Consider the following 27,617-nt stretch of genomic DNA (forward strand, 5'->3'; position numbering starts at 1 on the left):
CTTCGAGGGGGAACACACAACACCCTCCCCCTCTCAAAACAGAAATTCCTTGTTCACTGAGAAGCTATTCAATCAAATCACACGAGACCTAAGAAGGAAAATGACATGAACACCGATTTGTGCCTGAAAACAGCCCCTTGCACGGAATCAGATTGCTCTCAAGTGCCATGTCCCCAGATGCAAAGACTTCCCACCATCTCCTCTTTTTCCTAACCCCAGAAGACCAACAACGCACACATATCAGCACAACTTTATTTTCAGACAGTATTAAAACGTCATTCACCCCATCAACCTCCAAGAATTACAGGTAACAAGTACCAATGAACCAAAACAAATCAGAACTACTAGTGAGACCATTTTCCCAAATCCTTGGTTGGAACTAGGCTGCTTCCATCAATCCGACTCTTGGAAAAACTTTGACCCAACAAGTACATTATGGTCACGTCAGCCCTTTGAGGAATACTCATGAGAATCAGTCATGAGCTCGACCCGTGACTGACTCACATTTGCAAGGATCATCCTCTCACAAACCAAGGAAACGTTCCCTATATGTTTTCGATCCTACATGAACTGCCAGAAAGAATGAAAACCAGGTAGGATTTTCCAGCAGAAAAGGGTTATACACGCAACTCATAAAATCTGCAGCCTGCTCGTTCATGCATTAAAGATAAAGTCACTGTGAATATCAATTTACACTGTAGTTTTTTAACACTGTTTCAAGGTCATAAGACAAAACCAGCATATCAAACAGATTACAGAAGAAATGAGTGTGGAAAACGACATTTACACACTCAAATTGATTCACATACGGCTTCTAAAACAGAAGACGAGACAGGTCGATTGGAGACCTCAAAGCCTACCAGCTGATCAACAGATGACATTCCTGAAAGTCAAAAGACAGAAACATAGTTATAAATGGCAGTAATTGATGCCTGCTTTAGAATAGACAAGCTAAAATGAGAACAGAAGTTAGAGGAGATCCAGCAGTGCTAGGTTTATTGATCTGAGAAATGGAGTCACTATAACGACCAAAAATTGGCTCACTGTAATGAGCCAGGATTCGACCCAAGGTGACAAGGGAAGCCAGTTGACTCAGGCACCAGATGATTCCTGTACACCATATCAATGCTAGAATAGCAAACTTATATATGCCAAGAGACCTTTTGGAAACATAAATCAAAAAAGTTTTACAAGAAGAAGCAAGCCACGACCCCAGACAGGCAAGTGTCAACTCAATTAAGTATATATGCCAAGAGACCTTTTGGAAAGGTCAAAACAATGAAATAAAATTTTACCTGATTAGAAAGTACATCAATTCTTCTTCCCCAACATACCCCACCCCCCTAACAATACCAAAAAAAAAAAAACTGACCCAAAGACCCCCATGAGAAGAACTGTATCATCATATTAATGTGTGAAGGGGAAAGGAAAAAACACCCAAAGCAATGTTGTTTTCAATGAAAATGCCACTATCAGGCCTGCCTTTAAACATGCACAAGTGTGTATAATCTAAAAACGCTTGGAGGTATTGAGAGTCTCATGCTAAAAAAGAGTCCCATAACACGAAAAATGAAAAGAAAACAGATAATCTAAACATTCTAATAGATTAATAACCTTGTGTCGAGTACATAGGATGGAAAGAATGTATTGGCAAAGTGGATGTACCCATATTCTATGATGTCAACTACGAAGATGTAACAGCACCTCTCAAACTCTAAATCTTTGAAACTTCTGGAAGAAAGAAGACACCGAGAAGATATTCATGTGATGTAACACATGCTATTCTAGCCATCCCTCTACAGATGCACTTCGTTTGGGACTAGGTAAAACGAAAAGTCATCAGTCCTTTTGGTTCGCAATGGATAACCTTTACCTGCTCATCATTCTAGCTAAGTTGCCATCTTGAGCACACATCTTTTCCTTGGAGGAACCCCTAGCTCACAAAAGCATAGGGCAGATTCATATGCCCACTAATCCTCGCAAGCTTCAAAAGGACCACCCAAGACCTGTGCACTGTGATTAATCCATCTTCCCTAAGTCCAACTTGGCTCCAATCTGTTCACCTGCCAAGCACATATGAATATCCTCTCCCAATCCACTTGCATGACATAAATCCAGCCATCAAAAGCATCTATCCTTTGCTAATCACCAGAACCCAACTGAACTTGCATGAGGGGGTTTTATGCTCAATGACAGTTGATGAAAAGGCTGACCATCTTTGTCACTGTCCAATTAGATATGCCCTCTTTGCATACCACCACCATTTCATCAATCAATGCCAAGAAAAGGAAGCCATCCATCTGCTTGCAGCAAGAGCAAAACCCAAAAAGCAGTACATTCATACTGGCAAGCATAAAATTGAATTAGAGCCACAACAAGCTGATTAGCAACCAACCTCCTCCATCAGCAATCAAATACCAAGTTGTAAAAAGTCTCTCTATTCCATCATTTCCAGTAACAGGGGACGTGAAAAACAATTTGATGCTTTAAATTGATCCTCACACCTGTTACATACACACCCTTCCCAAATAAGGTCCACGGAACGACAGTATTTGGGCTTGGATATCTTTATACTATGGATCCACTTTTGCAATTCAGGTCCATCTTTTGTATTTTGGGTTTGCTTGAGCGGGTTGGGTTCAAGTAGGAGTTATAAGTGTAATAAATCAAGAGGAATGCAAAAGAATGCCAGTAAGGGCTACATGAGAACACAAACAAATATGAAGAGGCCACTTATCGGCCAAATACACTCTCACAAGGAAGAACTCACAAGAGAAAATATAAAAAATATATTTGGCATTCCACACTTAAAATGCATAGAGAAGCAAACATTTCATAATAGGGAAGATCCCTATTTATAAGGGACAAAGGAAAGCAAAGGGGGCAGCCCAACGACTATAGTTGGGCTTGTCCCCAACAGTCACAACAATAAAAAAGTATAAAAAACAGAAAAATATAAAGTCAGCCCCTACCCCTATTACAACAGGAAATGATTGAAATACCCCGGACGATTATTTTAGTTTACATACAAAATAAAATATATAGACAATATATATATATATAGTTCTATAGCTAGGTATGAGAAAAAATGGAAAGAATGGAGAATGAGGCATGTCAAGATTATGTCTTGGTTCATTAGTAGTGTTGATATCAAGAAGTGCTCGGGTCTAGCTAAATTTGAACATACAAATAAAGCATGAGACTATCTCAAGAGAATGTATTCTCTTAAAAGTATTGCTCATATTTGCAACTTACAAGACAAAGTACGTTCTATGACTCAAGGAAGAAAAAGTATTAGAGAATACTTTAGTGAGTTGTCCGACCTTTGCAATGAGTTGGCTCTTCTCTGTTAAAGACAAATTGATGTGTAACATTTCTATCAATTCATCAATGGTCTAAGATCGGAGTTTGAGTCTATCAAATTGGCTCTTCTTCGTAGAGGAAAAGTTCTCTCTATTGAAGATACTATTGAAAAGCTAAGTATGGAGGAAAATATACTCAACCACCATATTATGGGAGACCAAACAATGATAACTATGGAAAACAAGGCAATGAGTTTGAGAAGGAAAAAATTATTTGTTATTATTGTGAACCGGGACATGTCAAGACATATTGTCTTAAATTAAAAAGGCCCCATGAGAGGAAGGTAGCATCAGTTACACAAGAGTCAAGTGAGCTCAAAGCTATACAAGAATCAAACATTGGAAGAATGTCCTTAACTTGTAGAAGCTCTTCAACCTCTTCTCAAAGGAGCTTCATCAACTGGAGTCGCAGTCTCTTCTGTTGGCATCTCTGATTCCGGTAGGACTCTTAAGCTTCATGACTCAGGTCCCTTATTTTTCATATGACACCAAATAATGATATATTATCCAAAAGTTATAACTCAAGCGGGTTAAATGTTTTTACTGCTAATGAGTCATCACTTGAGATAAAGGGAATAGAAAATTTTGAAAATATTTCAAAAAGTTTTTTATTTCAAATTTCAGAGGTTAATTAGGATCCAATTAGGATTAATTAGTTAGAGTTTTGTTTAGGTTAAAATTCCAAGGAAAAATCGCCGCTTTTAGTTTTGGAGTTTTTTTAAACTCTTTAAAAAAAGCCAACTCTCTTAATTAGGTTTTTTGAAAAACTATAAATACCCACCATGGGAATTTTGACCAGCATGTGTTTTCTCCCTCTCTAGCTCTTCTTTTTCCTCCTCTAGCAGCCTCCATTGAAGATCTAAGGTAAACCTTCCTGCTGTCTTTTGATTATTTACTTTTTTATTATTTTCCATTAAAATCCCCATTGCCGCCCCTTTGTTAGAATTTTTTTATATATTTCCGTTCAAGGAACCCTAAAAACGATTCAAGATGATGATCTACTGATCATACATGAGGTTTTACACATTTTTGATCTGTTGAAATCATTGGCAAATCGTTTATTATTTTAATGCCCAAAAAAGATCGAGATTCGACCTTTTTATAGGTCGAATCCCTCTTTTAATGGCTAAATCGAAATCTCAACCATGCTTTCCTGATTTTTTTTGTTTATTTTAGTTGTTCAAACATCAACTCATGATTCATTGCATTATTTACATATTTTTTTATGTTTTTAGCATGCTTAATCAATTTATTTCATTCTAGGATTTTAGATTCGTTATTTGCAAATCTGGTCGTCAGTTAATGTAATTATTTTGCCAGTTTATGTGCATTAATAAAAACTGAATTTTTTATGGTGAAACTGTGCATGTGCCTACGGTTTTTAATAAAAAAATTGGGATTTTTAGAGGTCTGTAACCTTGTGTTCAAAAATCAAAATCGAAACATGTTTTCTGAGTCGGGAAAATGTTGTGGAAATCCAGGAGCATCTTTCCAAGGTCATATTTCCCTCGTCGGAGATCAGATCGACGATCCTTAAAAAGCAGCGTACTCCTCATGATGTCTACTTCAATCTGTGAAATTTTCATAAATTTCTACGGTGGATTTCTCTGTTTCTTTGACCCAACAACAACACCTGTACTTCTTGGACTGATAGACCCGATTCAGGGCCTAAGTCCACTTGCCGGAGCGATTTCTCCTTCACTGGAGATCGTAGCGATGATCCGTAAAAATCCACTGATCCGTCTGCATGTCTATTTTCTATGCTGTAATTTTTATAAATTTTCACCGTGAATTTCTATTTTCTTGAAGTTCGCAATCAGAACCTGTATTTCTTGAGTGAAAATCTTGATTCAAATAATGGTTCAACTTGCCAGAACGATTTCTCCCTCACCGGAGATCATTTTTTCGATTCGTAAAAGGGGTTCTTCTCGTTATAATTTCTAGTTTGCCTCTGTAAAATTTTATAAATTTTGATGCTGGTTTGATAAGTTTCCCTAAGCTCGAAACTGGGTCTGCCTGTTTTGCATCGTTATGCATAGACCGAAATAAGGTACATATTGCCGGAATCGTATCTCCCTAACCGGAGATCATATTCCAGATCTGTAAAAAGGGTTATCTTCATTAATCTGTCTAGTTTTTCTCTGTAAAATTTCATAAGTTTTTATGGTTGTTTGATATCTGATTCGGGCCTGACACTGTGACAGGTACGTGACCGGAGGTAAAATTGCATATTTTCATCTTTTTATTTAATTTTTATATCAAAATAATCCAAAAATATATATTTTTCGATTGTATTTTAATTTTAGGGTTATTAGAAATGTTCATGTCAATTTTTATGAATTTTGAAATTCATTTGATGCATTATTTAGTTATTTCATTAAAACAGGATGCCCACAGAGTCCTTATTCAACTGAAATACGGGCAAAAAATTGTTTTTTTTTTTCTAATATTTCAAAATTTTCATGAAAAGTTTTATATTCTTAGAGTTTGATCATGTTCACAATCATATCAGGATGCTCTCCACCCGATTTGGCTTTCTTTTGAATCTGTTTGATCCCCGGATTAAACAAATTATAAAAATCTTTTCTGAAAACCCCTGTTTTGCAATAAATATCAATTTTCAAGGGTATTTTGGCCATTTTTCTCCAAATTGCGAATTTCAAAATTGTTTGTTTTTGTTATTTATTCAATTATACATCATTCATCATGTTATTTAATGATTTTTATTTCAGGAAAGCATAGAAAAAGGCTTATATCCGGATAAATCCCTCAATTCCAGATATTGTTGGATAAATCCCGAAAAGCCGACATTTGTCTACTAACAAGTTTGTTAATTTTGCAAAGAAACTGCTTAGATTAGGGTTGCATTGCATATAGTTTATTTTCGATAATAATATTTGTGTGATGGATGATGATTCATGCATATTCAAATCCACAATGATCTACATGAATGGCATGTGCACTCGCTTCTAAGGAGTTAATAAACTCGATTAAGTTCGTATTTGTGGCCATAGTCAAAATACGAACAATAACCAGATTTATCTTCTTTTAAGCCACAAACAGCCTACACTCAGGCTATTTTCAGAAATCATAATACGTTTTCAAAACTTTTCTAAGTATTTTCTCCTTTTAGAATCGAATGAACTATATTCAATACATATTTGTGGCCATAGTCAGGGATATGTGGCAAATATATTTCATCTAAATTCTATAAGGCACAAAAAATATTTCTTTTCATCAATGATTTTCCATAAATTCTTCAGAAAATATTTTCTCAAAACTGCATTCATGCATCATCTAGGTTAAATTGCATCATGAAAAGAGTTTCAGAGGGTCACACGCCCATTCCCTTTGATATTTTTCAATTCAATCTCAGAAAAATCGATTTTCTCTAAGTCTTTTTCCTCAAAATCAATTTTCTCATAAACCCTTTTGTTTTTCAAGAAATTTTTGATCTTTTTTTAGTCCAATTCACGATTTTCCTTTCTTCAGAAATATTTCCTAAATGTGGCTCACGATTTTCAAAGTATCCTCTTTTCCAAGTATTTCAAAATATTCCAAGCATACATCATGTTTTCAGTCAAAAATTTTCAAAGTTCATAGCACATGTCTGATTCTTCGTGCATTTAGGAAGTAGAATGTCGATCTAGACAGTTGAGTAAAGCAAAGCACATGATTGATCCTTGGTTCAATTACCCCTGGTTATGGCGCCAAGAACGGTTGAACCTCGTACCGACAGGCGAGTCTCATTCCTCGAAATTTTCCCGTATTTTAAAACGGAGCCGAATTATTTTCAAAATCTTTTTCAAATGTCAGTTTGACTTGCAAAAGTAAAATTTTGCAATGATAACAAAATCCTAAGGACATAACTGAGTATTCTTTCTTATCTGATCAAATTCCAAAGATTAGTGATTGGGACAAAGATTAGGATATCATAAATTAGATTATGAGTAAAGAAGAATCTCATGACAATGAGATAAGTGAAGAACAATCTCAAAATCAAGATTGTATTCAATATTCAAGGCGTAGTAGTTCCGAACATCCATGTGCCCTTGAAAAATATACTAATGAAAACCATATAAAAATACAAACTAGAAACTCATTGAGAGTATCAAAATCCCCTGGAAAATTTATGTCTTATGAGTCCTTTTCACCTAAGTATCAAGCGTAATTTGCATTGATACATTCCTACATAAAACCCTCGAACTATGATGAAGCAAAAAAAATATTCTGAATGGGGAGAAGTCATGAAGGTAGAATTAGATGCTTTAAAAAAGGCGAACACTTAGATTGTCAAAGATATTCCCTTATGAAAGAAACTCATAGGTTGTTGATGAGTCTATAAGATAAAAACCAAGAGTAATAGAACCCTTGAAAGGTACAAAGCTAAGTTAGTTGCCAAGGGATACTCCTAAGAGTATGCAATAGATTATGAGAAAACCTTTGCACATGTTACTAGGATGACCACAATTAGAACCATAGTAGCCCTTGCCTCTGCGAAGAAATGGCCTATATACCAAAATGGATGTTAAGAATGTGTTTCTCAGTGATAAATTGATTGAAGAAGTCTATATGGAGGCACCACCTGGTATAGTTATTACTAAAAGAAAGGATTTTTGTTTGGATAAGGCTCTGTATGGCCTTAAACAAGCTCCAAAGGCTTGGTATGACAGGTTTAGTAAAGTTATACTTGATGTTGGGTTTCAATCTTGCTTAATTGACACAAAGTGATTTCTGATGCAAGTATTATTCTTCTTCTTTATGTGTACGATATGATCATCATAGGAGGTGACAAACAGAGAGTTGAAAACATTAAAAGATTTCTCAAAACATATTTTGAAATGACTGATTTAGGGTTTTTAAAGTATTTTCTTGGTATAGAAGTTGCTTATTCCTCTAAAGGTTATTTACTGACTCCATCTAAATTTGCTTTAGATATTATTGTCAGGTCAGGTATTTCAGATAATAAGAAGGTTGACACTCCCAAAGTTGTAAATGTCAAAATGAAGATTTATGATAAAGAACTACTTGAAAATCCAACATCTTACAAACAACTTGTTGGAGCCCTATCATATCTCTCAATTACGAGACCTGACATTTGCGCACAGTTCACACAGCAAGCAGTTTCAACATGCTCCCACTACTGTTCATATGGGAGTAGTTTTGTGTATTGTTAGATATATCAAAACTTCTGTTTTTCGAAGACTTTTCTTATATGCTTCTTCTTCCTTAGATTTAATTGTTTATACTAATGCTAACTAAGGGGTGATCCAAATAACCGACACTCAACCATTGGTTTTTTTGTATTTTTAGGTAACTTGTTGATTTCATAGAGGTGTAAGAAAGCAGCAGAAAGTTTTTTCCTTCAAGTGAAGTTGAATGCCAAGTCATGGCTACAACTACTATGGAGGTGATCTGGCTAAGGAGACTCTCGGATGACATGGCCGTTTAGAATAAAGGAGCATCATTATTGTGCTGTGACAACAAAAGTTTCAACTACATTGCCAGTAATCGGACCTTCCACGAATAAACCAAACATAATGAGATGGATTGTCACTATGTTCGAGAGGAATTTCTACATGGCACTATTGATCTTTCCTATGTTACTTCAAAATACCAACTGGCGTATTTCTTCACCAAACCTCTCGCTGCTCGGAGATTTCACTTCCTCTTGGACAAACTTTCGGTTATTCAACCGTAAGTTTGAGGGGGAATGTTAAAAATGAATATATATATATATATATATATATATATATATATATATATATATATATATATATATATATATATAGTTATATGTAATATAACTAGATTGTAACTAGGATTAGATTTTTTTAGTTGCTTTTATAGTTTTGAACTAGTCAACATAGGGAGTCATTGAGCTCCGAACGACACTCTATGAGTCTCCTTCTCATTGTGTATAAATATGAGGCAAAGCGCCTCTTCAATGTAGGCTTCTTGCATGGTCTTGATCAATAAAATATTATTTTTTATTCTTTGTGTTTGCCCTTTTAGTGGGTGTTTGTGTGTGACCTCATTTTGTGGCTTTTGAGTGTTCCTTTGGTACTTTGGTGAAACTCTTTGAGTGTCCACCTTGTTCTAGTGGTAAATATATTTTGGAGAACCTTGTTTTCTTTCAGATAGCACATATGGCAACGTGATGGTCTTCTTCAGAAACTCTTCACGAACGTAGTGGCAATCCATTTCAATGTCCTTGGTGAAAGTTTTTCATCTGTACCTGTATTGAGAAAGAGAGAAGAGAGAGAGAGAGAGAGAGAGAGAGAGAAGAACCCAAAGTGGCGATTGCGGCTGTCACGATTTTTTTTTAATGAAATCGTGACCTAATGGCTGTATTAATATGCTTAAGTTTACATTGTGGGTCGGGTCGGGTCTGGTGTAATATCCGAACCCGAAGCAAAAGTAGAAATACAAGTAAAAATACAGAGGACTTATACATGAATGAACTCGGGTCTAGTACAGGATCCAGACCCGAAACACTGTTCACCTTTTTCACACACACCCCCCCCACCCCTCAAGTTGATCATGGTTATGGACCATGAACAACTTGCCTTTAAGCATCCAAAAACGATCATTTGTTAACCCTTTGGTAAATGGGTCTGCAACTTGTCTTTCAGTATTGACGAACTCAGGATCAATCTCTTTTTCTTCAACTTTCTGTCTCACAAAGTGTTGGTCAATCTCAATGTGCTTAGCACGACTGTGATGTACTGGATTGAATGACATGTTTATAGCACTTTGATTGTCACATAGCAAGATAATGTGGGAGATCTTTTCTCCTACTTCAGTTAGTAGATGCCTGATCCATGTGGCTTCGGCAGTAGCAGCAGTCATAGATCTATACTCAGCCTCAGTACTTGATCTAGCGATAGCCTTTTGTTTTCTACTGCTCCAAGAGACTAAATTTCTTCCAATGAAGGCACAATATCCTGATGTAGATCTTCGTTCATCAGGATCTCCTGCCCAGTCTGCATCACAATATACAGTGAGTCTGTGTTCATCTTTGCCATATGGTTGTGGTGAGTATATCAATCCATCCCCAATAGTCCCTTTCAGATATCTAAGGATCCTCTTGACGGCTTTCATATGTCCAGTACGTGGCGCATGCATAAATTGAGACACTTGATTGACTGAATAAACAATATCAGGTCTAGTGAATGTGAGGTACTGTAACATTCCTATTATGCTTCGATACCGGGTGGGGTCATTACACAGATCTCCATCATGAGCGCTAAGTTTTTGATGAAGCACACTCGAAGTTCTCAGAGGTTTGCAGTCTTTCATGCCTGCCTTGCTGAGAACATCTACGGTGTACTTGTGCTGAGTGAGTGTTAAGCCATAAGCTTGATTATCAACTTCTACACCAAGAAAATAGCGTAGAGCTCCAAGATCTTTCATTTTGAACCTCTGACCTAGTAAGTTTTTTACTTCTTGAATGTGGGCCGCAGAGTTTCCTGTGATAACAACATCATCGACATAAATTAATAACAGAGTGGTCACAGTCTGACTTCTGAAAATAAACAATGAGTGGTCCAGCATGGAACGTGAAAATCCATGTTTTTGAATCTCTAGCGAGAAACTATCAAACCAAGAGTGAGATACTTGCTTCAGACCATAGATAGCTCTTTTTAACTTGCACACATGAGTTTTACAATTTTGTTCTTGATATCCAGGAGGTTGCTCCATGTACACTTCCTCCTTCAAGTCCCCATGCAAGAAAGCATTTTTTACATCAAGCTGACTCAACTTCCATCCATGTTCAACAGCCAAAGAAATAATAATTCGAATTGTTTCCATTCTTACAACCGGACTAAAAGTCTCATCATAGTCTTGCCCTGCTTCTTGAGTGAATCCTTTTGTCACGAGTCTTGCCTTGTATCGTTCAATGGTTCTATCTGGCTTGTACTTTATCTTGTAGACCCATTTACATCCGACAATATTTTTGTCATATGGTCTGTGAACAACTTCCCAGGTTCCACATTCATGCAAGGCTTGCATTTCATCATTCATGGCTTCTACTCACTTGGTAGAAGTGGCTGCCTGGTAGTACATAATGGGCTTATCTTCCTTATTGAGAGGAGTTAAAAAGAGTTTAAGATCCAAGGAGAAGTTGTTATAGCTAACCCACCTGTCAATGGGATGTCGTATGCGGTTTGATTTTTTGACCTCAAGAGTATGAGAAGGAGTCAGATTGCTAACTGAGACATTATCTGAATGGCTTGATGTTGTCGGTCTCTGTCTAGAATAGACAATGCCTTTGTATCTGCCCGGTACTTTCTCTAAATTCTGTGGCCCCGACGTCCCAGTGTTCTCAGACATCTCTTCTTCTTGTTGTACGCAATCTGATGAACATGCTTCATTGGAGCCAGCAAAAAGTTCTGAACTCAACCAAGGATAGTAAACTTCAGTTGGTATATTCGTTGCATCAGCTCTGTCATCAAAATTTTGTTCATCAAAGATAACATTTCTTGAGATTCTGATACGTTTGTTGGTGGGATCATAACACCTATATCCTTTGTAGTCATCTGCGTATCCCACAAACCTACACTTCTGGGCCTTGTCCTGAAACTTGTTTCTCAGGGACTGATCAATATGCACATAGCAAACACATCCAAAAACACGCAGATCATGATAACTAGGATGAGCTCCAAAGAGACAGTGATAAGGAGACTTATTTTCCAAAACGACCATGGGCAATCTATTTATCACATGCACGGCAGAATGAAAAGCTTTTGTTTATAGGTTGATGGGAAGATTACTGTCGTGAAGTATACTCATGGCACTTTCAACGATATGTCTATGTTTTCGTTCAGCAATCTCATTTTGTTGAGGAGTGTGAGGACAGGACACCCTTCTTCAAAAATAAAATCACGGAATGAGAATTCCCCACCTCCATCACATTGGAAAAATTAAATGGACTCAAAAAATTGATTTTTGACCAAGGAAAGGAAATTTTGAAACAAAGAGAAGACTTCTGACTTATTTTTTATGAAATATATACAAGTGTATCGAGAATAACTATCAACAAAGATTAGATAATATCTGCTTCCAGACCCAGAGACAATTGGGGCGGGTCCCCACACATCAGAACAAATAATCTCAAAAGGTTTTGAAGCTCTCTTATTAATGGAATGTAAAGGCAATACATGACTCTTGCATGAAAGACAACTAGAACATTTATGACTGCTCTCATCCCTATTAAGACTTTCTTTTGAAATGAGATTATTAGAAACAAGTTTCTCAAAAAAATGACTCCCACAATGTCCTAACCGACTATGCCATAAGAATTGCTTATTACATTCAGAGATGCTAAAAACACTGGCAGAAGAGGATGAACACGACTCTAATGAAGGCTTCGAAATCAGGTGAGCAGGGAGAACAACATGACATGGAGCTTCTTCAAAGACATACATGTTGCCTCGTCTCTTTCCTTCAGCGAATGTTTCCCTTGTGCGTAGGTCTTTGACCTGCACAGAGAAGGGAGTGAATTCAACTGAAGCATTATTATCATCAATAAGTTTGGAGACAGAGACAATATTTTTCTTAATGTCAGGAGCATGAAGAATGTCAGAAAGAGTAAGAGTGGAATGTGCATGGGAATGACAGTCTTTCCAACATGAGAAACAGGATGGTGGGATTCATCTCCAGTGACAATCTTACTTTTTCCGAAATAAGGAATAGGGTTAGAAATTTTACCTGCATCGCCGATTACATGAGTTGCTGCCCCTGAATCGACAAACCATGTGCCTTCATCACTCTGCTTCAATTTTAACTCTGAACCATCTTTCCACTGTCTCTGGTATTTGTGAACTTTCTTTTGGTTCTGTTTGTGGACCCTTTCCTTTATTCTCTGGATTATGCCAACAATTCGCCTTGATATGCCCTTTCTTGTTACAAAGGAAGCAAGTAAGAATGGATCTTGGTCCCTGCGCATGAGCTAACATGTTTGGAGTGGAAAGCAGACCACGCCCTCCATGTCCACTTCACCCTTGTCCTCCTCATCCCCGTCCTCTACCATAAGTCACTCCTGTGGTCAAAACTTCTTGAGTATTTGGATGATTATGAGTTTCTTCAGAGAATCCCTTCAGAGTCATTTCATACTGGATCAATTTGGCTCGTAGCTCATCGAAGGTAGGAAGAACAGGAAGGCACAATAGTGAAGTGACTATCATACTGTAGTCAGATTCCAATCCACTCAGAGTTTGTTGCACCATGTCATTATCACTAACGGCACACCCTATAACTACAAGCTGGTCTGTGATGATCTTTATCTTGTTCAAATATTCCATGATGGTCATAGAATCCTTTCTTAGCAACTGAAATTTCCTTTTTAGAAAAAACACCCTTGCTTGAGAAACCTGCGAATACGTCTGAACCAGTCGTTCCCAGAGTTGTAGCACTGTACAGTTGTCAGGAATGGCAACGAGAATCTCTTGAGAAAGAGTTAATGTGATGTATGCAACAACTGATTGATCTTTCATTTCCCAATTGAGAAATTCAACATTTTTGACATACACGATTGAACTCGCCCCTTGATCATCTTTTTCTTCTCTCGAGACAAATTCTGGTGGGACTGAAGTGGTTCCATCCAGGTAACCTAAGAGACCTTGACTCCTTATGAAAGGAATAATTTGTCTCTTCCAAATCAAGAAATTAGAGGTGTTTAACTTTTCATAAACAAGCTGGTTGAGAAAACTTGAAGAAAAGTTTGATTGAGAGTGATAAGAATCCATTCAGAATGAGAATCGACAGGAGTATCCATGAAAAATTTCAACCCTCCTTTTTTTTCGCGGAACATAGGGTCGTAAATTGTCAGAATCAGAGGATGCAGGAATTGATATTCAACTTGTGAAAACTGATATTCAACGTGTGAAAAACACCTTCACACGTTAAATATACCTCTCCCTTTTGACAAGTGTAGAAACGAGTAATCAAAGGATAGATTGCAAAGCGAGACAATAAGAAATCATGGGAAAAACTGTAGCATTCGAATATGCAGAGATAGATTTGGAAAGGTAGGGCAAAAGATGATCAAACAATGAATAAAAGTAATTCTCGTGAATGGGTTCACGTGAATCGAAAAACGTGAAATTATGTAGCCCCCCTTTTTTTTGCACGATCTGGGTTCACGTGAATGGATTTCACGTGAATCACATATTGACAGAAGTAGTCCCACGCGAGATGTGAGAACACAGGGGACTTCAGAAAAAGAAAAAAAATAGATAAGGAAAGAGATGAAGAAGGACAGAAGGGGAGTAAGAGAGGAACGAAAAACCTTGGATTTCAGATCGTCGACTCTGCCAGAATTCTTTTTCAGCCTTTAGGGGATCTAGGCTTTGATACCATGAAAGTTTTTCATCTGTACCTGTATTGAGAAAGAGAGAAGAGAGAGAGAGAGAGAACCCAAAGTGGTGATTGCAGCTGTCACAAATTTTTTTTTATGAAATTGTGACCTAATGGTTGTATTAATATGCTTAAGTTTACATTGTGGGTCGGGTCGGTCTCGTGTAATATCCAAACTCGGAACAAAAGTAGAAATACAAGTAAAAATACAGAGGACTTATACATGAATGAACTCGGGTCTGGTACAGGATCCAGACCTGAAACACTGTTCACCTTTTTCACTTGGTTCTTTCATGGAATATATAATTGCCCGCTATATATATTGTGTTCTTGTTATTCAATATAGTCTTGAGGGTTCTGCTACGTGAACTCCCAAGTCTTTTAACAATTGCCTCCACTATACTAATTCAAAAGTAGTTGCCACCATGGCATGATACTCTGCCTCTGTAGAAGAGAGAGAGACCTTCTGTTGTTTCTTTCATCTCCACAAAATAAAGTTACGTATAAATACACAAAAACATATGGTTGAACGTCTATCATTTACATCTTCTTCCCAATAAGAGTCAGAATACGCAATAACTTCTAATGGAGAAAATGAAATAAATAAATCATAATTTATAGTATTTTTAATATATCTAATAAATTTCATTACAAGAATCATCTGTATTGTAGTAGGGGCATGCTGAAACTAACTAACAGAATGAATAGCATGAGAAATATCAAGGTGAGTAATAGAGAGATAAGGTAGGGCTCTAATCATTTGTCCATATGGAGTTGGGTCCTTCAAAGGTTCTTTATCATCTTTCTTAACCTTAGTGTTGATGACCTCTAGAGTATCAACTTTTTTTCATCAGAAAACCCAGATTGTTTTATTATCTCGGCTGCATACTTAGTCTGAGACAAAAAATAACCACGAGGTGAATGTGCAACTTCAATACCAAGAAAATAGCGCAAAAAAACAAGATTTGTCATATCAAAGTTAGACTTGAGAACATTTTTTATATGACCAACTCTCTACTTATCACCTCTTGTGATAATCATGTCATCCACATAGAACAACAAAATAGCTATCCTGCATCAAAATTCTTAACAAACAATGCAATGTCAGTATAACCGGATTTAAAACCAAGTTGAACCATCACATTACTCAATCTATCATGCCAAACCTTTGGAGTTTGTTTTAAGTCATACAAGGCTTTTTACAATAGAAGAACTCTTCCATCTACCAACTCTAAACCTAAAGTTGGTTACAAATAAATTTTCTTATTAAGGTTTTCATTTAGAAAGGCATTTTTAATGTCTATTTAAAAAATAGGTCATTTTTTAATTGAAGTTATAGAAATGAGAGTTTTAACACTAGTTATACAAGCAACCGAAGCAAATGTTTGTTCATAGTCGATTTCGTACTCTTGATTATATCCTTTAGCTACGAGTTTAGCTTTATCTCTCTAGTGTTTCATCGCTTTTAGTTTTAACTTAGTAGACCCACCTACATCCTATAGTTTTTTTTTTCTTTAGGTAAAATTTGAATTTCTAAAGTTTTTTTTTTAAAGCTTCTAATTCATTATTCATGGCATTAATTCATTTTTTATGATTTTTAGCCCCATTATATAAAGAGGGTTCTACATAGAAGTAAATGGTCATTAGACACATTCTATAATTGGGTTCAAACGATTCATAGGATATGAACTTAGTAGGTGTCTTAGATATTCTCATAGATCTCCTAATACTAGTTTGATCCATAGTCACAAATATCGGTATCGGCTATATCTCGATGAGGTATAATATCGGGATATTATCGGTTTTCTAATAAATCTCGGGAAAATCTCAAAAAAAACTCAAAATTTAAAAAATAAAATAAAAAATAAAGGAAAAAATGAATGTAAAACCCCATTTCCCTCTTCCTTCCTCTTTTTTTTCATCCTTCCCTTTTCTTTCTTTCTTTCTTTTTTTTCTTCCTTCCCTTCATCTTTCTCCTTTGCTTCCTTTTTTCATTTCTTCCTTCCCTTCCTCTTTCTTCCTTCCTTCCTTTTTTCCTTTCTTCCTTCCTTCCTTACCTTCCTCTTTCTCTTCTTTCTTTCTTTCCTTATTTACGAGAAGACGCAGCCTTCCCTTTTCTTTTTCCCTTTTTTCATTTTTCTTTTCTTTCTTTCTTCTTTCCTTAAGTTTCTTACCTTATAAAGTGACATAATTCTAACAAAAAACTAATATTTTATAGTTTATACCCAAACTAACCTATTCAAAAATTAGAAAAGACATATGTAACCCCTTTTTTAAAAAAGTCCTAAAACACCCTTACACTAACTGTTTTAAAAAAGCAACCATTGTTGTGCTGCAACAACGATAATATTGCGATATATTTAAAATTTTGATATTTTACCTTTAATATCGTTTTCCAATTTACAGTGTTAATATCGCGATATTTTCAAAATATCGACAATATTTGTGACTATGGTTTCATCTATGTCTTGACCTTGAGAATATCTCTATAATGCACATGGAGGATGCTCTTGAGTTCGATGAGAATATACATGTATTTCATTTTGAGGTTCAACTTTAAAGTGCCGCATCGCCGCACCTGCACCTATGTTTCAGCAGCTCAAACTGTTGATGTGGACCAATACATGCAAACACAATTTTCTTGGTTAAATATAAGTCAAATACAATCATCCAATGATTGACTAAAGACCATTTACAGGTTCAAATGTTCTTGATTTCTAACTAAGTTGGCAATCGTCATGATTTGGTCCCAACATTCAAGTGCTTACTACTAAATATAGAGCATGCGCCGGTCATATATAGCCACCTTCAACAGCTCAACCCAGTGTTTTGGGCCATGGCATGCAAGCATAATTCGCTTGGTTAAATATAACATAGCATGGCAGCCAGCCAATGAATGAGAGAATTCCGCCTATGGTTCAAGTGTCGTTGGTCTACACAGAAAACACCAAGTGGCTAATATTAGAATCCAGATCGGATATAGATCCAGAAAAGGATCCATACCCATATAGGCCACGTGTATGTTATGTTATAATGTAATGTTCATTACTAACTAAGGGTAATCCCATCATTGTAAAAAGGATTTGTAACCTATTTACCCTAATGATGATTAATGTAGACACACAGAAAAAAAAGGAAGTAAGTGTGGCTGCCGATTCCAAGAATTCCCTCTCTCTCTTCTCTCTCTCCTCTCTTCCTGCGCTCCTTCTTCTCGATATTCACACTAACAGAGCACTTTTAAGATGGTATCAGAGCAGCTGTTGATCTGGGCGTAAGAGTGGCCTCCATCAAAGAACGTGAAGCCTGTTTTCTCAGTTACGATCTGCCGATCTCCACCCACAACCCAGAACTGAGCAGAGTGGCCTCCATCAAAGAACGTGAAGCCTGTTTTCTCAGTTATGATCTGCCGATCTCCACCCACAACCCAGAACTGAGTCCGACCGTGCCTTCTCCACCCAGAATCAAGTTTGTTCCTTCATCAGGGAAAGTGAAAGGGCCCATTCCTCAACCTATCACGCCTGCTCCACCTTCAGCCATGCCTGCCATTTTTCCTCTTCTGCCGTGATCACAGACAAGCCTTCCTTCAGCCGAGCACATCTCCAACAGCAGCTCGTGTTCTCCAATAGTAGGTTGATTCTTCCTATTTCTTGTTCTTCGTGATTCAATACATCTCCAACAACACCTCGTGTTCTCCAACAGCAGCAACTCGTGTTCTCCAACATCAGGTCGATTCTTTCTATTTCTTGTTCTTCGATTCTTTCTATTTCTTTATTCTTTACTGCTACTATTCAAAATCTGTTGTTATTCCCTTTGATTTCAATATATCTGTTGTTATTCCCTTTTTGAAAAATCTGCTGTTGAAATCCATATTCAAAATCTGCTACCTACTGTTATTCCCTACCACTTCAAAGTCTGTTGTTATTCCCTACCACTTCAAAGTCAGTTGCTATTTCTTTACGAGCTGAGTCTTTCTCATTCGTGGACTTGTCTTCTCTTCATTCTTTAATCCCAGCCGAATTCTTCCCATCCACTTGCACAAAGACTGCGAATGGATACCTCAGCTAATCAAGGCCTTTCCTCTAGCTTTCTGGGACAACTGGTTTCTGAAAAGCTAAACACCAACAATTATTTGACTTGGAAGAGACAGATTGCTCCTTTTATTCGAAGTCAAGACCTTTCAGGCCACTTGGATGGCTCTATTTCAATGCCTCCAGAATTTATCATAGCCGAAGCCAAAGAAGATGGAGGATTACCGAGTACTATTCGTAATCCTGCATTTGTTTCTTGGATGAAGCGCGATCAGGCAATTGTTGCATACATCACTTCCACACTATCTCAAGAGATATTGATTTCCATTCCTGATGACTGCACATCCAAACTCTTGTGGGAGGTTTTAGCTCAGACATATTCTCAGATATCAGAGGCTAAAGTGTTGTTTCTCAAACGCGAATTTCAAATGTTAAGAAAGGGGGCAATGAGCATTATTGAATTCTTAAATCAAGTCAAAAGCATTACAGACCAGCTAGCCATGGTTGGATGTCCAGTATCATATAAAGAAAAGGTGCAACAGACACTGAATGCTCTGGGTTCAGAATATCATGTCCTTGTAACCTCTTTATTGTGCTTACCTACATTACTCAGTTTTGAGGAACTACGTGCCAAACTCCTTCAGTACGAAATGACTCTGAAGAGCATGTCTGATGTTTCAGTTGGACAATCATCTACACATGAGGTTATTGGCACAGGGATGATAGTTGATCGTGCACGTGGAGGACGTGGCAGAGGCAGGGGATCTGCCATCCAGGGTGGACGTGGATTACTACCTACGCCAAATTTCACAGCCAGCTTTTCAAGGAATGTTCCCACATGCTATCAGTGTAATAAACGGGGCCACATCAAAGCCAACTGTTGGTTCAATCCACAGAATCGAAACAGAGCACAGAATAATAGAAACATTGCTACACCAGGAACTGCAGGTACCTTTCGTGTCAGTGATGATGCTAAGGATCTTCTCTTATCTGCTATGGCTAACCTGAACCTGAAGCAGAATGATGATGGAATATGGTATGTAGACTCAGGGGCAGCGACTCATGTTACTGGGAATGCAGGTAAATTCTCTACTTTGGTTCCCTATTTTGGAAAATCTAATATTGTAACTGGAGACGGGACTCACCACCCTATATCAAACATAGGCAATGTTCTAATTCCTTTGTCTGAGTCATCTATTCCTTTATCTGATGTTGTTCATGCACCAAATATAAAGAAAAACATTGTCTATGTATCTAAACTTGTTGATTCTACCAATTCATCTATGGAATTTACTCCTACTTCTGTCTTTGTCAAGGATCTTCAAACGAAGGAGATGTTCGCTAAAGGAGAGCGACGCGGAAACATGTATGTCTTTAATGAAGATCCAGCCTCCAGTATATTGAAGCTCAAGTCTGATCATGTCTCTGAAAACGTCCTAAGTTTATCCAAATGTAATAAGCCAGATCTCTGGCATTCTCGTCTTGGTCATTGTAGTCTAGTCTTTATTGAAAAGTTAGTGTCCAATGGTTTTCTTCCAGAGTCTGTTTCATTTTCATCAAAGAATAAAATGTGTCCCAGTTGTCAAGTTTGCAAGAGTTATGTACTTCCTTTTCATCAAATAAATAAAAGAGCTTTTATTCCTTTTGAGATAATATGTTCTGATGTTTGGGGTCCAGCTCCCAATCCTTCGTCTTCTGGAAGTAAATATTACGTATCCTTTATTGATAGCTTTTCTCGTTTTACCTGGATATTCTTCATGAAACACAAATCAGAGGTCTTTCTTATTTTTCGTCAATTTCATGCCTATGTTAAAAATCAATTCTCCCAAAATATTCAAATTCTCCAATGTGATGGAGGTGGTGAGTACTCCTCTAAAGAGTTTTTAGATTTCCTCCAAGATAATGGGATACATCGTAGAGTTTCTTGCCCGTATACTCCACAACAAAATGGAATTGCTGAACGTAAACACAGACATATTGTTGAAAGTGCAATGAGTATGATGCATGATTGTAATGTGCTCATTAACCTTTGGACAGAAGCCTTTCAAACTGCCACTCATGTGATAAATCGGCTCCCTATGCCTATCCTTGAAAATCAGTCTCCCTATTATGTTCTTTTTTGAATACAGACTAATTATGATGAGTTACGAGTATTTGGATGCACATGTTATGTCCATATTGACAAATCCATGAGAAACAAATTTCAAGACAAAGCCTCCATATGCCAATTTGTAGGTTATGCAGATGAACACAAGGGGTACAGGTGTTATGACCCTATCAATAAGAAGATCAAAATTTCCAGAAACGTTGTCTTTGATGAAAATAGCTTTCTGGAAGATAAAGTCAGCAATGATCGTGAACATGGTGATATGGCTGATAATTGGTATGATCCATGGCTTAGTGCTGAACTTATTTCACATGCTGCTGAATGTACCACTTTGGCTCCTGAAAACATACATGATGAGACAATTTCAGATAAGGTATCAGAAACAGACTGTCAGAGATACAAATGGAATGTCTACACTAGAAGACCCAGAGAGCAAACAGATGCCCTTGTTGGAGAACACATGACATTACCCAGTAATAGGAAGGCACCAAGAAGATCAAGCAGGATAAGACATCCAATTGAAAAATGGGTAAGCTATGATAATTTCTCTATGGACTTTCAGGTCTTTCTATCTAAGATTGAAAAACATGAGGAACCACCTGGTTTTTGTCAAGCTGTTCAATCTCACAAATGGATTGAGGCGATGAATGAGGAGATAGAGGCACTTCATGAGTGTCGAACATGGGAGATAGTTGGTCGCCCCCCAGATAAAAATGTTGTTGGCTCAAAATGGGTGTATAAGATTAAATACAAACCGGATGGGAGCATTGAACGATACAAGGCACGTCTTGTTGCCAAAGGTTTCACCCAAGAATATGGTGAAGACTATGATGAGACTTTTAGCCCAGTAGTGAAAATGGGCACCATTCGTATTATCCTTGGCTTGGCCATTGAACATGGGTGGAGCCTTAGTCAGCTTGATGTTAAAAATGCTTTTCTTCATGGGGATTTAAAGGAAGAGGTCTATATGGAACAACCTCAAGGTTATGCAGAGGGAGACCCAAGAGAATATGTATGTAAATTAACCAGAGCATTGTATGGTTTAAAGCAAGCCTCCAGGTCATGGTTTGAAAGCTTCTCATCAGAAATTCAGAACCACGGTTTTATTCCTTCCCAACTAGATCATTCTTTGTTTATATACAGGGATGGAACCACTGTGGTTTTCTTACTTATATATGTTGATGATATAGTGGTCACTGGTAATGCTCCAGAGCACATTCAACAAATCAAAAGTTTGTTGAGTATGCGATTCAAGATGAAAGATCTTGGGAGGCTAAGATATTTTCTTGGTGTCGAGGTAGACAAACATGATGGAGAAATGTCATTAACTCAGCACAAATACACTCTTGATCTTTTGGCCAAAGCAGGAATGACAGATTGCAAACCTATGCCTACACCCAGTGTTATCAATCAAAAACTCAGCATTTGTGATGGCGAATTATATCCTAACGCCAGCAAGTATCGCAGCTTAGTGGGCATGTTACAGTATCTTACTTTTACTAGACCAGACATTGTATATTCTGTAAATCAAGTATCTCAGTTTATGCATGAACCAAAGATCGGTCATATGGATGCCGTCAAACGTATTCTCCGATATCTAAAAGGCACGGTGGGTGATGGACTCAAGTATGCTCAATCTTCATGGGAAACACCAAAACATGACATATTGGCCTATACAGATGCAGACTGGGCAGGGGACCCAGATGAAAGGAGGTCTGTTTCAGGATATTGTGTTTTCATTGGGAGTAATCTTATCTCATGGAGTAGCAGAAAACAGAAAGTTGTGGCAAGATCTATCACAGAGGCAGAATATAGATCTATGGCAGCTACCACAGCAGAAGTAACCTGGATTAGGCATCTCCTTACAGAGATGGGAGAGAGTATCTTAAGTTCAATCCTCATGTGTGACAATAGAAGTGCAATACAAATTGTGTTTAATCCTGTTCATCACGGCCGGACCAAACATATTGAGATTGACCAACACTTCATCAGACAAAAGGTAGCAGATAAAGAGATTGAACTGGTTTATGTGCCTTCAGAAGACCAAGTTGCTGATATGTTCACCAAAGGTCTCACAAGTAACTGCTTTTGGTATCTGAAGAACAAGTTTGCACATGGTCCAATCCCATGCACAACTTGAGGGAGGGTATTAGAATCCAGATCGGATATAGATCCAAAAAAGGATCCATACCCATATAGGCCATGTGTATGTTATGTTATAATGTAATGTTCATTACTAACTAAGGGTAATCTCGTCATTGTAAAAAGGATCTGTAACCTATTTACCCTAATGATGATTAGTGTAGACACACAGAAAAAAAAGGAAGTAAGTGTGGCTGCCGATTCCAAGAATTCCCTCTCTCTCTTCTCTCTCTTCTCTCTCTTCTCTCTCTCCTCTCTTCCTGCGCTCCTTCTTCTCGATATTCACACTAACAGAGCACTTTTAAAAGCTAAGTTGACAAATGTCATGATTTGATTCCAACATTCAAGTGCACAACACTAATCAATATTAGAGCATGATCTAGCTATGCAGCTCCAGTTTCAACAGCTCAAACCAGTGACATGGACCATTACTTGTGAATATAATTATTGCAACCAACCAATTCGACTGTAGGCCAACTATGAGTTTGATGGTTCTTGGTCTCCCATACAATGTGGAAATTGCTAAATAACCAAGATGGCAATCATCAAGCCATTGGATCCTTAAACAAAGGCAGAAAGAAACACAAAAAATCACACCCCTTGTAGATCAGGCCCACCAAAACTTGAGGGGGAAAAGAAGTTTTCAAATATCATCTATGGTACCCAGACACTCCATTTTACCCTCCGTACCTGTGTCGACACGTTGCCCTCCGTACCTATGTCGACACACATATCCCGTGTCGACACACGGACACACCATTTTACCCTCCGTACATACAAGTTTGTATTTAATTTATAATTTACAATTATGTTTTCAGTATATACTATATATTTTAGATATAGCACATATATTTAGATTATATTCAGTATATTTTAAATTTATTTGGTATTTATGTGATATTTAATATATATATATAGTTGTGTCCCCAGACCCACATTTTTTGGAATTTCCATGCCGTACCCGTACCCGTACCCAGGTGACATAGAATATCATCAATACAGCTGAAGCAATGTATTACTTTTAAAATGGTTACATGAAGCTTCTACTTATCTTGGGAAACTCACTTCTTTGGCAGACACTTTAGATGGCCAAAATTAACTTTTCATACATACAATTGAAGCAATGTACTATTTTTTAGCATGGTTACTGGAAGCTTCTACTTATCTTGGAAAACTCACTTCTGGAAAGCACTTCAGAAATTGAAAACTAAGCATTTCTAAAACTCATTTCCCTTACAATGGGAAGTATGTTTCCAATGGCATCATAATTTCAACATGAGAAACAAAACTTCACAAAAAAACTTTGTATTTACCTAATTAATGAATTGTGATTCCTATAAATCGATTTTAATTAGACTAAAGCATCACATCTTAAATGGCAATGGCAATACATTTTTTATAATATGTTAAAATGCAATTATTTTAAACTTTATTGAACTCAAAAGTATTTTAGGTTATTCAATAAAAACAAGCAAGTCAAGGGATGAACATTCAAAACTTTCTTCTCATTACAAAATCACATACTCAATTACTCTTTTTATATAATTCATTAGTGTGCTACGTTAATATTCATCTGTTATTTGCTGCTTACCAGTTATTATTGTGATTTATACTTAAGCATGTTCAAACCAGATTGTCTTCTTATAATTGATATATGCATAATTAACTAATTTCATAATCATATACTAAAGAATTAGAAATTTTATTTTGGCTTTAATAAATCTGAGATGAATTAGTAGTATTATATTGCTTCTTAGTCACTTCTTGCTTCCCGCTACACGTGTACTTATAAAACCCTAGTTTCTTACTTCCACTTACTGCACCGCTTCTGGATTCTGCTTCCCTCTTTGGCAGTCTTGATTTTTAGAACCAGACAACAAACTCATCACAAATAGAAAGAAAAAGCATTCAACAACTATCTTGAGCGGAGATGAGGCTACTGATAGGCATGGACTCATCACATGAATGCTCACAAATCGGGTGATGCCCTGTTTAGGCATATGATTAATTTCCCCACAATTTTCTAATCCAGATCATAATAGACAATCTTAAGTGTTCCTCAGAACCAACAAATTTACACAAAGTTTTCCTGAAAATCACTTTCAATAAACCAGAGAACCAAATTCCGCCTGAAATAAAAATAAAATAAAACAAAAATTTCCAAAACTCCGATGGTTGTAATCAAGAAATCTCCTAATTTCAACTAGGAAACGCAATTCAGTTCATAGAACTGATGTAACCTAAATTTATCTTCCCCGTATTTTAACAATCAATCCCAAGAAAACCAACAAAATCAGGATATCGATTAAAAACAAAAAGAAAACCTTAGAGAGTGAATCAAGATCCCCCCAACATGCCGTGGAATTCTGGCAATCTGCCACGATTACTCAAAACAGAAGAAACATAAAAAAGAAAAGGCGGAAACCCGATAACAATCTCAAAGAAGGAGACGTGATTACCCTAATCTTTGACTATGCCTAACGGGGGAGGGCCAGTCAATTGGTACCGACTTTCACGGCGACGTGAGGCGACTTCTCCGGCTGGTTCTCGGGGAGGTCGTGGACGATGGGCTTGGTGAGCATCAAGGGGCGTTCCTTGGCCTCTTCCTCGTCCTCGGCGTCGGTGGTGCTGAGGTTGATGCACGAGCACCGCTCGAGGGAGGTGAAGAAGGCCGAAGCGACGCCCGCGCCGACCCAATTGGCCACCCGGTCCAGCTTGTCGCACGTCAGGAAGCTGCTGCTGCTGCTCTCCATCTCCTCCGGCGTTACGCTGGGGTTCCGGCAGGTTGACGGTCGGATTCCAGCCGAGAGGCGGTGGCGGAAATGACGGGGAACGGTAAAACGGAGGACGGAATTCGGGACAAAGAACGTGGTGCGCAGGAAGGACGTGAGATGAGAGGCGCGGGGACGGCAATTTACATAGCGGGTCATAGGAGGAGCCCTGGGTCAAGTACCGCGATGAGCATCCGGCCGTTGACTCTTGACTTTTTGAATGACGAAAATGCTCTTTTAACTAGTCTAATCTAACAATACTGCTAATGCCGAAAGAGACCCTTGTGTGAAACTTTTTTTTTATCGTTTGGAGACAGTCTTTTGTTTTTTTGTTTAGCTAATTTTAAGGTTGAATTTGATATGTGCTATCGTTTTATTGTGATAAGCACCTCATGTTGTAGGACCATGATATGTGTCGTGGTTAGGTTTTGAAAGATGGTTTGCTTTGTGGGATCCAACATTATTTGAGTGGTGATGTATACATGGATGATGAAATATGTCGATGATGATATATGCATGTAGGATGAGATGTGCATAGCGTTTATGTGTGGGTGGTGATATATGCATATAAGATGGGATGTCTACATGGTGTTTATTAGACAATGGGTGTTATGATAGTATATTATAGATGGATGACTAATCGCAAGTTAGACATATGCCATGTGTCATGTATGGCTGAAAAATGACAAACAAGCCATACGGGATTGTGTGATGGTGCCACTTGTTACCACTGCAACCAGGGGTGGCAAAATCTGACATGACCAGCTTCTTAGCCGGGCTCGGGTTTGGCTTAAACGGGTTCGTGTTGTAAACGGGTCGACCTGCCTAACACGTTTATTAAACGGGGGTTCGTGTTAGGGGTATGCCAATCCGCCAACCCAGCTGACCCGTTTAATAAACGGGTCAGGCGGGTAGGTCAACCCGTTTATCCGAACCCGACCCGCCAACCCGTTTACCCGACCCGACCCGACCCGTTTATTAAACGGGTTAACTGTGTTGTGTCGGGTTACCCGATTAATAAATAGGTCGGGTTCGTGTTTGCCACAGCCGACCCATTTAATAAACGGGTCGGGTTTGTGTTGAGATATGCTGACCCGCCAACCCGACCCGATTGCTGCAACCATGAACGGAATATTGGCTAAACGTTGTTGCCATATTTTATCACCTCAACCACAAATCATTCATCGATTAATTGCAGCCACAAACTAATTAAACATGCTTATAACATTATTGATGTCATGTGTTACGGCACACAAACTTCCACCAAAGGCAAAGGTCGTGGCAAAAGGAACTGCAGGGAAGAGAGGGGCTAGATCAAAAATGGATGCCAAACATACACTAGCTTTCGCCAAAGATGCAACTCACGGCAAAGGACCTGCAGGGCATATGAGGCCATAAATCCACACCTGACTCCCAAAAAACAAACTCTTGAATACTGTGCAAGAACACATGTTCATAAAAAGCTATAGATTTGGCACATGTCATGCATGGATGAGGAATGGCAAGTTGGTCATACAGGATGGTGTGACGGTTCCACTTGCTGCAAAACAATGTTGCCATATTTTATCACCTCAACCACAAACTAAGCACTGAATAATTATAGCCATAAATCGATCAAACAAACTTATAATGCTATCGATGCCACATATTCCAATGTTGGGCAGACGCGAGCTTCCGCCAAAGGCCAAGGTCAGGGCAAAAAAAAAAAAACTATGGGACAGACAGGGGCTACATATAGACGAACGCCAAACACACAAAAGCCTCCGCCAAATATAAAATTCAAGACAAAATGACATGCAGGGCAGATGCAATGTAAATCTAGACCCAACTCCCAAAAAGCACTCTG

General features: G+C 37.8%; 1 protein-coding gene across 1 annotated transcript; it reads right to left on the reverse strand.

The window, feature by feature from the left end:
* Nucleotides 1-657: 657 nt before the first annotated feature.
* LOC149822250 (uncharacterized) lies at nucleotides 658-25,894 on the reverse strand. The gene is made up of 2 exons (XM_089981124.1): nucleotides 25,460-25,894; nucleotides 658-883 (listed from the first exon to the last, which is right to left on the reverse strand). Exon 1 carries the CDS (start codon nucleotides 25,751-25,753, stop codon nucleotides 25,496-25,498), a length of 258 nt encoding a protein of 85 aa, XP_089837250.1. The 5' UTR covers nucleotides 25,754-25,894; the 3' UTR covers nucleotides 658-883; nucleotides 25,460-25,495.
* Between the last annotated feature and the right edge of the window lie 1,723 nt (nucleotides 25,895-27,617).

The sequence above is a fragment of the Nuphar pumila genome, chromosome 11 (assembly GCF_984573655.1).
Source record: "Nuphar pumila chromosome 11, dmNupPumi1.hap1.1, whole genome shotgun sequence".
Taxonomy (NCBI): domain Eukaryota; kingdom Viridiplantae; phylum Streptophyta; class Magnoliopsida; order Nymphaeales; family Nymphaeaceae; genus Nuphar; species Nuphar pumila.